Genomic DNA, 14,443 nt, shown 5'->3' on the forward strand with positions numbered 1-14,443 from the left:
ACATGGCCAGGACAAAGAATTGCAAAGTAGCAGTTTCTATTTCATTTGGAGATAAGGCCCTAACACAACAAACAAAACAACTCTAGAAGCAACCTAAAACTTTCCTAAACCAAATCAAAATGTAAAGAAAAGACAAAGCTCTAACCTAGGCTTCTGAGATCAAAACAGGAGAAAAAGGGAACAAACAAAAAGGACTTCTCACTCCTACCAAACTGCTACTAGCAATATAAGACAAAGAAACATGTATTCACAACTAAAACAACATGGCTGAAGGATAACACATCCAAGAGCTCAAAAAAAAAAACATTTTCACTGAAGGCTGTTTAAACTACTCACGACAACTTGAAACACAAGACACAGGTTTACACAGGCACATGTTGGGAATGGCAGAGTGAAGAGACACCTGAGTTCCTGTCTGATGAGGCTTAAAATGGCTGCTGTCCTCCAGGCGACCAATCAGGAGACAGCAATCAGCTCCGCTGGACCAATCCGGTGTGCGCACCGGGGGCCTGTTTCCCGACCAGGCTAACAGCTAGCCTGCTCCCGACCAGGCTAACAGCCAGGCTAACAGCTAGCCTGCTCCCGACCAGGCTAACAGCCAGGATGTATTTAATCCTGGAGCCTTTTCTGATCACCCAGCAGTGGTTTTACCTTATTGTTATCAGCCTGGATTGAAATACAACAGGTGCATATTGCTGTTCATTTAAGTACTGTAATTAGCCTATTTCAAGTTGTGACCATTATTTTTTTAAATAATTATTCATGTGACAGTCATTGTTACTGTTATATTGTCTGTTACTAAGGGCAATACATACAATGCTGTACATTTCTATAGTTGACCAATGCACCTTGAATTATTTTAGTTGATTAATTTTTTTTAAATTCTTTAACAGTAAGGATCATGTTTGTTCAGCTTCCATGTACATTGTATTTGGCATTCTTAGCACACAATCTGTGTTGTCCAGTAAACTGGGACCATAATTTGGGAGGATTGTACAATTTAAAGAACAAATCCTAATTGTACAATCAAATTATAGTCTTAGTTGACTGGACCAGTAACTATCTAGTGATGTAGGCTACTGTACATTCATGTAACAACAGGGAGAGGACACCTCAATGGTTTTTGACCTTATATTTTGCTGGGGGGGGAATAACTGATGAATATACTCTATTCCATTCATGTCTATGTCCATATATACAAGGGAGCAAGGCATATAATATGTAGAGATGGAAACTCGTCCTCTATAAAAAATAAAAGAAACGTGAGAAAAAGCGTGGCACATAATAGGCTAGCGGACAGACTGAATGATGATGAAAAATATACATTTATGAACTACTGCTCTTAACTGAAACCATTCAATGAGTCACTTGTCATTTGCAAAAACGAACAGTTGTACACTTTGCATTAAAAGCGAGCAGTGGAAGTTAATATGGGACTTAGGACATTTATATTTTAGCCCATGAGTGAGAGGGAGAAACAGAGTCAAAGAGATATTTACGCATCATATTCTAGTGTTGTAGAAAATTGATCTTCATGGTAAATTTCCTGAGTAACATTATCTTCTGCTTACTTTTAAGGCAAAGAGTACAACTGTTAATTTGTGCAAATGATTAGTAGCCTAATCCTTGAATGGAATGATTATGACGGTTTCAATTCAGAGCAGTGGTCAGTTAATGTCTATATTTAGGCTACTTACGCGGTCGGTCCGTGATCGTCTGCTACGCTTTCTCTCACCGTTTCATTACAGCGGCTGTTTCTTTTCTTTTTATACAAATAAAGTGTTTCACGTCGTCATACTTCCACAAGAAGCTGCTGCTCTGTATAAAGTATGTACAATGCGTATTCTCCATTTTGGCATCAGTAAATCTATGATCGACCTTGCGGTCTTTTGAGGAAAGCCATGGACGCGCATCTGTCTGAATTACTTCAGCCTGGCTCGACCTAGTCGCTCCTCCTCAGCCTGGCTTGGCCTTCGTGAAACGCACCAAGCCAGGATGCACAGATTAGACTAGGTCAAGCCTCGCTTTATCACTTATCCTGGATTTATATATTCTGCTTTTGTGAAACAGGCCCCGGATTTCCATTACCTGTGTACACTCAGAGGAGATCAACTGATAGTGCAGGGTGAAACAAATTACAAAATATGACCCCAGGGTCATAACAACGGTTTTAAACGTTAACTTTGGGAAACGTTTGGTTAGGTTTAGGCACAAAACTACTTGGTTGTGTTTCGGCACTAACACTAGTCAAGTTTAGAAAAAAGATTGTGATTTAGGTTAAAATCAAATGCTACTTTACTTCCGGTTACGCATGTGTCGCGGAACGTGATGTAGCGCCATTTGTTCCATAAAGTTATAAAAAACTTGCAGTTTACTTTTAAACACAGCCCCCGATTTCCTGGGTGAAAGTCTTATATTTGTTTGACCCATCCACCGTCCCTTACGCAGACATTTGGCGCTCTTAAACTTTGTGACTTTACTTCCTGCTTTGCTCCTGTCATACCTAGTATGGCCGCTATAGGGCGCTGTCACTACAAACGTAAACATAGGTCGTAATTGCTGCTTATACAAATGACCTATGTGGCCGTATTATTGGGGTTCCTTTTGGCAATGATAGCCATCTACAATCTGAATTGACCCCCGGCATTTGTTGCACCCTCTCTTCAACGTTGTGTTTCGTTGTCTTCCTGTCTTTGCGCAATCTCCTCAGCTACTTCCTGTACCTCGTTGGCCGTTCCTTCTTCCTCCTCTTCCTCCTCAACTTCTGCTGCTGTCCCATCTAGTGTCCCCAGCAGGGCTTCCTTCAGGGTGAGGCTAACAGCTCCAGAGTCCCTCACCACCCCCTGGTCCACTGCCATCTCTGGATGGTGCCTCCGCAAATGCTTGACCACCTGGAACTTCTGTTTGGCTTTGTAGGAGCAGTGGCGGCAGCAGAAGGGTTGCTGCTTGGTGTGAGAGAGGTAGTGATGTCTGAGACCTGCCGGCCACCGGAAGGCCTTGTGGCATAAGCCGCACGTGTATGGCCGATCGTCACTATGCTGCCGCTGGTGGGTCTTCAGTATGAAAGTAGTCTTGAAGGCTTTGCCGCATTTCTCACAGACGTAAGGGCGCAGGTCGCAGTGCTGCGTGTCCCGGTGGGAACGCAGAGCGTCGGCTCTGTTAGTGCGGTAGTCACACTCCTCACAGGCATATGGCTTGTCCCCTGCAGAGGACAAATAACATGTTATGTCTCCCAGCAGTATAAATGACTCAACACTGAACCTGTAAACTATACTTACAAAACAAAATTGAGATGAGTGCTCGAAAAACTTGCAGACATTTGAATAGGGCTGGACGATATGGAGAAAATCAGATATCATGATATTCTTGACCAAATACCGCGATATCGATATTACGGCGATATTCTAGGGTTGACAATTGGTGCTTTAACAAAATATCTTCACACTTCGATTTTAGATAAATAATCATCAGTAATGTGGACATAATGTCTAAGTGGGGTAAAGGCAAATAATAGAACAGCTAGAGCAGTCTGGTAAGTTCAGAAAATGACATCACTTTACTGTAATGACAACACTTATGTCATATCACGATATTAAAAATCTAAGACGATATCTAGTCTCACATCACGATATCGATATAATATCGATATATTGCCCAGCAAAACACATTGTTCAAGTAGTTCCCAAATCTTTTAAAAGTGTTAGTAAAAGTATTACACTAGTCCAGCTGATACCTGTGTGCTTGGTCATGTGGTACTTCAGCTGAGTCGCCCACTTGCATTTGTAGCCGCACTCTGGACAAAGGTACTTCTTCTCTTCTTGGTGAACCCTCATGTGAAGCTTTGGCACAATTTATTATAAAACATAGAAAAAAAGAAGGTATTATTTTCAATATGCTTTCGTTTTAGGAAATACAGTTAATGTCATATTAGAGTATAGGGATTATAAATAACAGGGATTCTCAAACCTATTACTCAATGGTCTTCATCTGAGTTTTATTCAAAGTCTGAGGTTCGGAACAACTGTCAATAACAAAATAGCACTGAATCACTTTGAACTTTTAAGCAGCATACATTCAAGTTAAGTACTGGGGTTTACTGTTCAACTTTTGAACTGGTACCGCTACCTGAAATTTGGTACCGGTACCCACTATTACCTTTCTTCGGTAGCCTACTTTCTCCCTTATAACAAAAAAAATATTTTAGTTGTACAATAAGACCAAACCTATTTATCTTATTTACATTTTGATTTCGAACATTTTACAGACCACACAAAATTAAACCCCTTGCCGAACATTTGATGAGAAGATCAAAACCACTCTGTCTGTCCACTACCACAAGCAGCTGGTTAGCGTAGCTTGGCATAAAGGATGGAGACAGGGGGAAACGGATAGCCTGGCTCTGTCCACAGGTAACAAAATGTCCACCTACCAGCACCAGGCCCTCAGGAAGGGTCCCGGGCTTTGAAGCAAATTGAACGAAGTGGCCAAATGGTGCAATTCCCGGCCCGTCACATGATGCCCCCTGGCCTAAAAATACTTTTTCCCATAAACTTAGAAAGACGTCTGTAAATCAGTGGCTACATTTTTGGAGCGTCTCAACCCCCCGCGAAATGACTGATTTCACTATCAGGATTTAATCCATTCGGTCCGAAACATTTAGAAAGTCTAGAAGAGCCGCACGATTAAATAATTTCCCCATTCAAGTTAGCGGAGCGTCAAACCGGAAGTAGCCAACTCGGTAAGCTGAAGTCTGTAGTGTGCTTGCTCTATGGGACGTACTATGCAAAAGCAGTGCCCATCATCGGGTAATTTTTGGCTCCATGATGTCTTCATGCACCACTAAGCAAATCTCAAATGAACGAACGGGGCTCTGCCTCAAACGCTGTATCCAGTTCTTATTATACATCCATGACCAGCACCTCTAAAACTCACTACTTAACATGTTACATTGCATTTGTTTAATGTGTACAAACGGCATGTTGTGGTTTTAGGGAGGAAATGTGCCAGACAATTTCTTGGCCGGGCACATCAACCCCCTAAAAACCACAACTTGTTGATATGACACTTCAGTTTTTCTACAGATTAAACAAACAAGACATAATGTGTTAATTAACGAGCTTTAGATGTGTTGGTAGGTGGATATTTTTTTACCATTGGACAGAGCCAGGTTAGCGGTTTCCTCGTTTAGATTCTTTATGCTAAGCTAAGCTAACTATCCCTTGGTTGTGGCTGCATAATGTGACGGACAGATAGGATAGTGGTATAGATCTCTTTTTCCTTTTTACACCAACATAAATAAAAACAATGAATAATTATCCCTTGATTATGGTTCTATCTTACAAACAACATGCTATAAACTTTGAGCTTACCTTCAGCCTAGATGGATCAATGCATGTGTAGCTGCACTGCTCACAGCTGTAAGGCTTCTCTCCAGTGTGTATGCGAATGTGCCACGTGATCTTCTGCTTGTTCCGGGTCGAAAACTCGCAGTCTGTGCATTTGTACAGACGCTTGCCTCCGTGTGATCGCAGGTGCTGCTCTAACACCAGCTGATGGCGACACGCAAACTGACAAGAGCTGCACTTGAGAGGCTTGTCCTCGGGAGGTCCAGCCTCGTGTTCGTTCAGAAGGTGTTGCGCTAATGTCTGCCGCGTTTTGGAAGCAAAGGGGCACAGCTGACACGGATGTGCCGAGTGGGTTCTCTGATGAATCTCGAGGCTCTCCTTTGTCTTAAAAGACTCCTGGCAGGTGTTGCACTGTGCCTGAGGGTGCTTGATCTCTTGGTGGGTCTTGAGAGTGACCTCGCTGCCACATGTGTAGTCACACTGCTTACATGAGAAACAGACCTGGAGCTGGTGCACACGTTTACAGTGGTTTCTCAGTGCAACTTCGGAGCTAAACTGAGCATTGCAATGGGTGCAAGCATGGTGCAACTCCCCCGTGTGGCATCGGAGATTGTGCCGTCTTACGTCGTCGAGCGTGTAGCCGCTGAAGTCGCAGAGTGAGCAGAAGTGTGGGGGCCGTCTGTCGTGGATGCGCATCTTGTGCTGACGCAATTTGGTCGCGGCACCAAAGGTCTTGTCGCACATATCGCAGCTGTGGCGACCGATTCCTGTGTGGAGAGACTCGTGCTCTTCGAGGCGATAGCGCCTTGTGGTGCTGAAAGGACAATATCGACAACGGTGAGGTCGTGCACCTTTGTGTTTGAGCGCAACGTGTTGCTCCATGCATCGTTCTTGTTTACAGGTGAAAGCGCAATGCTGGCAATGCAAACGTTTAGCAACGGCAACCTTTTTTTTGGTATGGGCATGCAGGGTGTGACGGGTCAGAGACATTTTGGATTTGGCTACGAATGAACACATGGTGCATTGGACTTCATCTGGCTTCAAGCAGCCTCTCTTTTCATGGCTGTCTAACGCCCTTTTCTGATTGCACTGAAACGCACAGCTTGGACAAGAAAAGATCTGATGTTTCTCAGGAACTTTCCCAGTTCTGTCGTTGTACTTTTCCACCAAGTCCTCTGTTCCTTTGAGCGACTCGCTACCACTCTCATCCTCCACTTCTGGAGTGATCGGATTCTCCCTTTTCCTTGAGATTCTTCTGCAGGTTGAGTGGTGCCGCTCAACTGTTGCAAGTCTGACTGATGAAAAATTGCACAGCTTGCATTTGAACTTCCCATCTTCTTTAACATAAAGGGACTTCTGCAGTGGTACAGTTCTTTGTTTGTTACTAAGAAGCAATTGCTTTTTTGCAAGTTTAACTTTCAAAAGCTTTTTTGCCTGAATTTTGCTTTGCTGCTGTCCTGATTCACTGGATGTAAAAGCATTACGAACAAAGCCTTTATAGTTTGTTAAATGAGATGTACATACTCCCTCTTCTTGCCGATTGAATTCCTGATTGTTTGAATCTGTGGAAATCGTATTTTGTGAAGAAAGAAGCTCTGCCTGATTGGAATTTGTTCCCTCATCCAGTTGTCTGGATTCCCGACCTACAGTAGAGTCTTCTGCTGTATTTGAAATTCCTACAAAAGTCCTTGTTTTTCGCAGAAGTGCTGGACACTTCTTTGAAAGGTGGCTGTCAAGGCCTCGCCTCTGTTTGAACTGCGCGCCACAGGCCTGGCACTTGTGTCCCTTTATCCTGCCACGGCACAAAGCCTGGCAGTGGGACTTCAGAGTGGTCTCCTTGCTGGTTACATAAGAGCACTTGTTGCAGCGATAAATGTCTTTAGTTGGCACCACGAGCAACTTGACCCGTCCCTCCAACACCATGGCTTCTGCTTGGTCCTTGTCGTGCTTCTTCATAGCTTTCAGACGGATCTCAGATTCTAATAGCTGATTTTGCTCAGATGGAAAAGCGGAACTGATTGTTGCACCATCATTCTCCACCGCAGGCGTTTGAGTCTGACACTCCCTTGGTTCAACTGGTTGACTTATATTATCCAGAGGCTCACAGTTATCATCTACGTCACTTTGTTCACGTTCTGCCTCTGTCACAGCTGCATTGTCGTCCCCTGATGAAGATGTAGAGAAGTCTGCCTTCTCTTGGGATATGTCCGAGGCAATACAATTTAAATTAGATGAGCTTGGAGTATCGTTTGCACAAATCTCCTCCTGATTATGCAACGAGGAGGTCTGATAGTCAGCGGTCGATAGTGCCGTTAAAACGAGAGTACAGTACTCCTCGGGACTGTTCGCAGGTGGAGGGCCGTCTGAAACTCCTTCATTAACAACCTCTTGAGAAGCAACATCAAAAACATCCACAGTAGCCACAGTTTGTGAACCAGCTACAGATCCTTCACTTTCACGCAGATCGGATTGTTCTCTTTGAGAAGGTGGAGGTCCTTCAGAGGGGGATTGTTCAGACTGCTCATGAGCTGTTGAGGGCTTATTGTAAAACTCCTGCAAGAACTGAGATGAGTTCCTCTCCTTCTCCTTGGCAGCGTAGTTCTCTAGCCATGCTTTATCCCCAGGTACGTAGCCGTGAGCTTTCCTCTTGTGCAGGAAGAGGCTGATGCTACTGAAAGAGGAATAGAAGCAGAGGGCACAGCGGAACTCTTTCAGCTTGGTGTGTTTGCAGTTCTCGTGGTTTTGAAGGGCTTGTCTGTAGCAGGTAGTGTATGTGCAGTATTTGCACTTATAGACGGACGGCAGCTTCTCCTCTCCAGAGTGTTTGGCCATCATGTGATTGCGGAGTTCGTATTTGCGTTTGCAGGCATACGCACAGATCTCACACATGAGTGATTTGGCCTGATGTCGTAACTTGTGGCTATTTAGCTGGTCCATGCGGTGACAGCGGTAGGGGCACTGGTCACACTGATACCTAGGACAGGAGACAGGAAGTTCAGGCATAACAACAATAACGTATTTACAACACTGCACCCACTAACCACGTCATATACAGAGCGGAGACTTAAAGCAACACTATAGAACTTTTCCCGCTTTGGTCCCCCTACAGGTTAGAAGCGGAATTGTCCATTACATTAAATTGTCCAGTTCATTCGAACTACAGATCCGCTACCGATCTGGCAAACTTGTATGTAATGTAATATAATGGACGATTCCTCTTCCAACCTGTAGGGGGACAGAAGCGGGAAAAGTTCTCTAGTGTTGCTTTAACTTCTGCACACTTCAATAAAAAAATGTCTTTCATACAATCTTGCTTTCAATCTAAGTATTACCACATCTACTTAGAAAGCAGAACGTTTGGATAGTTTGCAGGTATGTAGTCACTGCTTTTCTTTCGTTCTGTTTTTGGTACTCCGTTAATGTTTTGTCTTGCAATAAAAAAAGAGACCAAAAAGTACATCAGTTGTAAGTAAGGAAGGGGCAAGCATGGGGCAACATTTGTTCATTTTCTTTTTTTTCAGCACATAAAGAAATGAGAGAACACTTACATTACATTTTCATATTACCTTTTTAAACCTATCAAAACGGAAAACCCTGAGCCCTAACCCATTAGCAATAACTGCCAGCTATTGGTGACTTGACAAATCTGCTTTTGAAAGAAATGAAAGGAAAACAGCTGCAATCTGCATATCATAATCTTTGTTCGCTGTTCATTTAAAGTTAAATATAGCCTAATATAGCCTTAAAGTGCAGACTTATTTTTAGTTTGAGTGATTTAGTATAGGCCTATATTATTTAACTTAATTATGTTAGTTCATACATGTCCCTGTTTTAATGTTTGTTAACTGATTTAACTTTAATAAGTGGCATTGTTCACATACTTGCCTGTGTACTTTGTGTGTACCTGGAAGATAAAAATCAGGGTCAAATGATCCCTTGCTAAAACTGGAATATCCGCCAATGTTTTAGTCATTTGTTCAGGATATATACCGCTGCCCCTACTGCTTGTGGGCTTAACTAACTGTTACTGTGCGTCTCGTCAATACACTCCAAAGGAACATAAGATATGCAGACTGCCTACCCTGTGTGCGAATGTATAGTAAAAGATGGTACTGTGTGTCGTGTGCAGTACCAAGATGAAAACATAACCAGTGGTTGTATGAGAAATGGCTGAAGTATGTACCTGAGGTCTCCAGCGTGTTTCCTCATATGGACGTTCAGATAGTGTTTCCATTTAGTGACGTATCCACATTCAGCGCACATAAAGTTCTTGTCGTCGGAGTGAGTCAGCATATGTTTGGAGAGGTAGGACTCATCTCGGCACCTGAAGTCACACAGGCTACACTTGTGGGGCTTCTCACCTATTACGGGGGAGAATAAATCAGGGGATGTCGTGCAAAACGTAGGAGCTCTTTACAAGAGCTACCCAAACAACACACGTGAAATACTAAAAACTGTATGATGAAACCATTAGAATATCAAAAACATTGAAATTGAAACCGAGTTGGTTAATTTCTTAAACGACACCATTCATGTATAAAGCAATGAACAGCCTACTGTCTGGCAATATTTAAAAATGTTTTTTTTTAATAGAGATGGGGGATATAATTTCAGGGGGGAGTCCATTTGAATTCAAAGCTTTTTGTATATGTTGAGTGAAACTGTTGAACGGATTGAGCTCCACAAGCATGACCCAGTCCAAAAAGCAATACAAAAATATGGTTGTCACAAGTTACAGGGAGGAGGAAGGTGTTCTCACTTACATTATTTATTTTCTATGATTAATATATTTATACGTATGTAAATATGTGAGTTTTCTTTTTTGTAGTGTGTAAGTATATACATATGTAGGAAATTGTTTGTTCATGTTGCGAGTTGTATTTTGTTAAGAAAATGAAAAAAATGTGTTAATAACAACAAAAAAAACCATTCCCTCCTCACCACTGTGGATCAGCATGTGTCGTTTCAAGCCCCGTTTATGCGAGGTCACGTAGCTGCACTGAGCGCAGCGATGGATCTTCTCGTTGGCGTGCAAATGTCCGATGTGCTGCTCGAACTCCACGGGGTTAAACGTGACAAAGGAGCAAAAGTCACAGCGGAGCGTGACGTTCCCCGGGTGACCGTGCCGCTGGTGCTGGAGGAAGACGCTCTTGTTGGAGCAAGAGAAATCACACTGCGAGCAGTGGTAGGCCAGGTGTGACGGATAATGAGCCTCCATGTCCGTCTCACTCTGGAAGACGGCACCGCAGGCGTGATGACGACACTCCACAGCCCTGACCCCGTGGACGTCGGCGGCGTGTCGGAGAAGTTCTTTGCGCGAAGAACTGTGGAAAGAACAGGCGTCGTGGAAGCAGGCCGCCGGCTTGCTGTCTGACAGGATGTTGTGCGTCTTCATGTGGGCCTTTAGTGACCTGCTCTGGCGAAAGCTTTGACCGCAGGCAGGGCAGGGATAGCTGTGACCGCTCACGGCGTCTTCTGCCTCATCGGCATGCACGCTGGCAAGGTGGCGGCGGACTGCGTTCCGCTCCACGGCGGAATATTCACACAGGTGGCAGCGGTGAACCTTTTCCCCTGCCTCGCGGAGTCTGTGTATGCGCAGCTTGCTCTTGCTGGTGAAGTAACGCTTGCAGGTGGGACACTGGAGGCTCGGGTCAGGGAAGTGTAAATGCAGGTGCTCCTGCAGGTGGGAGCGCATCTTGAAGCAGCGCCGGCACTTGGGGCAGGTGTGGGTGCGATAGGTGTGCTCCGATCCCTCTGCAAGGTACTCTGATGGACAAGAACATATGGAATTCCTTTTGAACATAGTGACAATGTCATGTTATTTTATGTCTCAATGCACTTTACCATTTATGCTGGTGTATAAAGTATTTACTACAGTCTATTTTAGTTTTTTTTTAAGAGCATCATCTTCATAATGTATTGTTTAAAAAAATGTTTTCATAGTTGCTTATCTATGCAATAACCAATAATGTTGATATTTTTTCACTTAAACCTGCAATAATGGATTTTTTGGGCCACTTGCGGGGACGTGGAAACAAGTTATGAACACATCATTGACACATTATCACCTTTTAAATTGATATGGCAAAACCTTATTTACACATCCAGCAGTTCTGCAGCAACATTGGAATTCATTTGGAGTCTGGCTGTTCAGCTGCTAAATGCTCCACTATGTTCAGCTCGTCGCTTACTATGTCCGTCTGGCTGTTTGGCGCAGAGCAGGTAGTGTACAGTGGCTTTTTCTCAGAAAACAGCTGCCTGCTGCGGCCGGAAAACAATTCTAAGAGAATGGTGAGAGTGAACCAAACAGTAAAGTTGTGGGTCCGACAGCTAAACAACAAGCTGAAACTCACTATAAAGCTCTGTAACGCCGAGGGAAGCTGCAGATTCAGGTGATAATTCTCTGCAGCTTCATCACTACGAGGGGATGACCCCTTTCACATTGTTTTCACATCGTCACTTGATATATTGATAAATGTACTGATTTTAGCTGCTTTACGCAGATATGCTATAGATACTATATGGCCAGAAGCATGTGGACATTTCCTTCTAAATTAATAAAAGTGGCTTTAGTTGCCTCAACCACATCCATTACTAAAAGGTGCATTAGATCGAGCCATGCAATCTCCATTGGCAATTAGTTCATCTCATTTCTGTCCTGCTAAATTTTCCCTTGCAACCGTAAGAACACTGCTTCTGGAGTTTGTGGTCTGGAGCAATCAATCCCCTTTTACTAATTGGCAGCCCGGCAGATCACTTGTCTGTTTTAATATCACTGGAACAACTCAGGTTTTTGTCAGCTCTCTGTGCTTTATTATTTTACATAACTTTGACAACTACTCACTATAACATACCAAACGGAGGTTCGGTGTACGTACCTTTGGATGGCAGTGGTGCAGCATCCACTGCTGAAGGTTTGTCTCTTTCCACTGCCTTTCTCACTCTTTTAATATTGTGCCTTTGTCTCTCTGGCTGCTCCTCATTCCCGTCTTCAGGTAATGATGATGCATCAGCTGGGCTGGATTTCAGTTTTCTTTTTGGCCTGCCGGACACCTGAGACTGGTGGCTTCCATTAGTGCATACAGTTGTGGCTGCAGTCTGGTTCCCTATGAACAGATGTGCCAAAATGTTTATGTACAAATCTACTTCTCAGCGACAGAGCAGTAAGCAGCCAGGGCTGCAACTAACCATTATTTTCCATTGTTGCTTCTTGTATTAGTTGTTTGGTCTATATATAAAAAAAAAAATGTTGATCAGTGTTTTCCAAAGCCCAAGATGACGTCTTGACATGTCTCGTTTTGTCCACAACTCAAAGATATTCAGTTTACTGTCAAAGAGGAGAGAAGAAACTAGAAAATATTCATATTTAAGAAACTGGAATCAGAGACTTTCTTTCATAAAAAAATGACTTAAAACAATTCATCGATTATCAAAATAATTGGCAATTAATTTAATAGTTATAACTAATCGCTTAATCTTTGCAGCGTTATATGCAGTTATGGCCAACAAAATCATACCTGTGCTCTTTTTGAAAACCACGCGCAGGTTTCTGCATCTGTGTAACATAGCGCCAACTACTTGCAGTGTCTGTTTACCTTGCGCGCGAGGTGGAAGATGGTTGTGCTCCAAGATGTGGACACTCAGGTCTTTCAAAGTTTGAGTGACAAACTGACACTGAAAGCAGCCGAAGGGCATGTGGCCCCGCAAGTGTCTCTCCATCTCCCCCTGTGTGAGGAATGACACTCTGCAGGACTGGAGGGTGCAAGGAATGAGGGTGAGACAGTGCGTGGACATCAAGTGGGTTTGATATGCCTGACGGTCTGTGCTGCTGAACTGGCAGCCTTGCTCAGTGCAGGGGAATGGGCCTTCACGCTCATGTCCACTGTGGAGGATTTTGAAGTGGCGTTTCAGGACACCTGGCTTGGAAAAAACCTCACTGCATTGAGAACACTTGTAGTTCCCCAACTGTTTTTTACTGGATGGAGTGGTCAGCCTTTCTGAACAGGGGTGCATGGTAAACGAGCCACTGTCTGAGAAACTCTGTCCACATTTTTCACATCCATGAGGTTCCACAGTCTCCATTGTGTCTGAAAAAAACAGCACAGCACTTAGTTACAATTGAATAGATTTAAAAATAGCATGAAAAACATTTGTAACTCATGTTTTGTATCAATTTAATATAATTCTGAGTGCACGTAACACATTAAACAGTACACACTATTATTCACAGGTGTTAGCTGTTAGTGGGTTGTTAGAGATATCACCAATGTCAACCAAATCTTTATTTATTTAGCGCCACAATAGAGTAAAAACACAACAGTTCTGTGTAGATTGTAAATGCATTGTAACCATATTATATTGGCTTGCAATAATCACCATCAGGTACAAAATGACATCTTATAGCCAGGGATTCAATTTGGATTCATTTGAGTGGTTGGGGATGGGAGGGATGGTTTCCACAACCCACACTGTTGACAGTTTTCATAAGGATTTTTTCTTCAGTAGAAATCCAATGAAAATCCTTCATGGTTCACCAAACACTGACATTTCTGTCCATGCGTAAAAAAACACATCTTTGCACTGGGGCAACAGTGTCTACAGTAATGTATAGGCTTAGTACAATAAATAGTGTTTTCAATATTAGGCCTACTGTGAATTTCCACTGCATGGTCCGACTTTTAATTTGTCTTTACTAGCTAGGTGATACATGCTTGCAGTACAAACAGAATTTCAACCTACTGCCTGGGTTTCCGCGGCGCATTCTATCTGAATAACAGAAAATCAACCATTATCAGTTTGTCAACATCCAGCTCGTAAAATTACTGCGCGTTAGCTAGGAGGCTGTATTTAGCTTAGTAGTCAAAGTGTCACTTACTTTAAATGACAATATAACCTGGTATCAATACGCTAATAACATCGTTGTTATTAATGTTACGCTAACGATAACGTTAGCTTCTTGTGTTTTCGGGTCGCACTCGCAAACTGTTCAAGTCTTAGTTCCTGCTAGCAATTCAATTCGCCGTTGCGGTCCGTACAGTCTACAGTAAAATGCACAAACTATATTATCAACCAACATATCTATCTAAGTTATTTGTCAT

At 43.1% G+C, this 14,443-nt stretch overlaps 1 protein-coding gene across 2 annotated transcripts; it reads right to left on the reverse strand.

Annotated features, from left to right (window-relative positions):
• Nucleotides 1-1,425: 1,425 nt before the first annotated feature.
• Nucleotides 1,426-14,441, reverse strand: znf142 (zinc finger protein 142). 2 transcript variants are annotated; one of them, XM_078263153.1, is made up of 8 exons: nucleotides 14,221-14,441; nucleotides 12,941-13,432; nucleotides 12,224-12,451; nucleotides 10,287-11,111; nucleotides 9,529-9,706; nucleotides 5,370-8,319; nucleotides 3,734-3,839; nucleotides 1,426-3,202 (listed from the first exon to the last, which is right to left on the reverse strand). In XM_078263153.1, the coding sequence occupies exons 2-8, from the start codon at nucleotides 13,425-13,427 to the stop codon at nucleotides 2,664-2,666; spliced, it is 5,313 nt and encodes a 1,770-aa protein (XP_078119279.1). In that variant the 5' UTR covers nucleotides 13,428-13,432; nucleotides 14,221-14,441; the 3' UTR covers nucleotides 1,426-2,663. The 2 variants fall into 2 exon arrangements, with proteins under 2 accessions (XP_078119279.1, XP_078119278.1); XM_078263152.1 differs by having other exon boundaries at nucleotides 14,085-14,226.
• Between the last annotated feature and the right edge of the window lie 2 nt (nucleotides 14,442-14,443).

This window comes from Sander vitreus, chromosome 11 (genome assembly GCF_031162955.1).
Source record: "Sander vitreus isolate 19-12246 chromosome 11, sanVit1, whole genome shotgun sequence".
NCBI lineage: Eukaryota > Metazoa > Chordata > Actinopteri > Perciformes > Percidae > Sander > Sander vitreus.

Coding starts and splice junctions, on each gene's coding strand:
- znf142 (XM_078263152.1), bottom strand. CDS start 14,106: ATGCGCCGCGGAAACCCAGGCA. Junction 8,320..9,528: donor AAACACGCTGGAGACCTCAG/GTACATACTTCA, acceptor CTCCTGTCCTAG/GTATCAGTGTGACCAGTGCC. Junction 3,840..5,369: donor TTGATCCATCTAGGCTGAAG/GTAAGCTCAAAG, acceptor ATTGTGCCAAAG/CTTCACATGAGGGTTCACCA.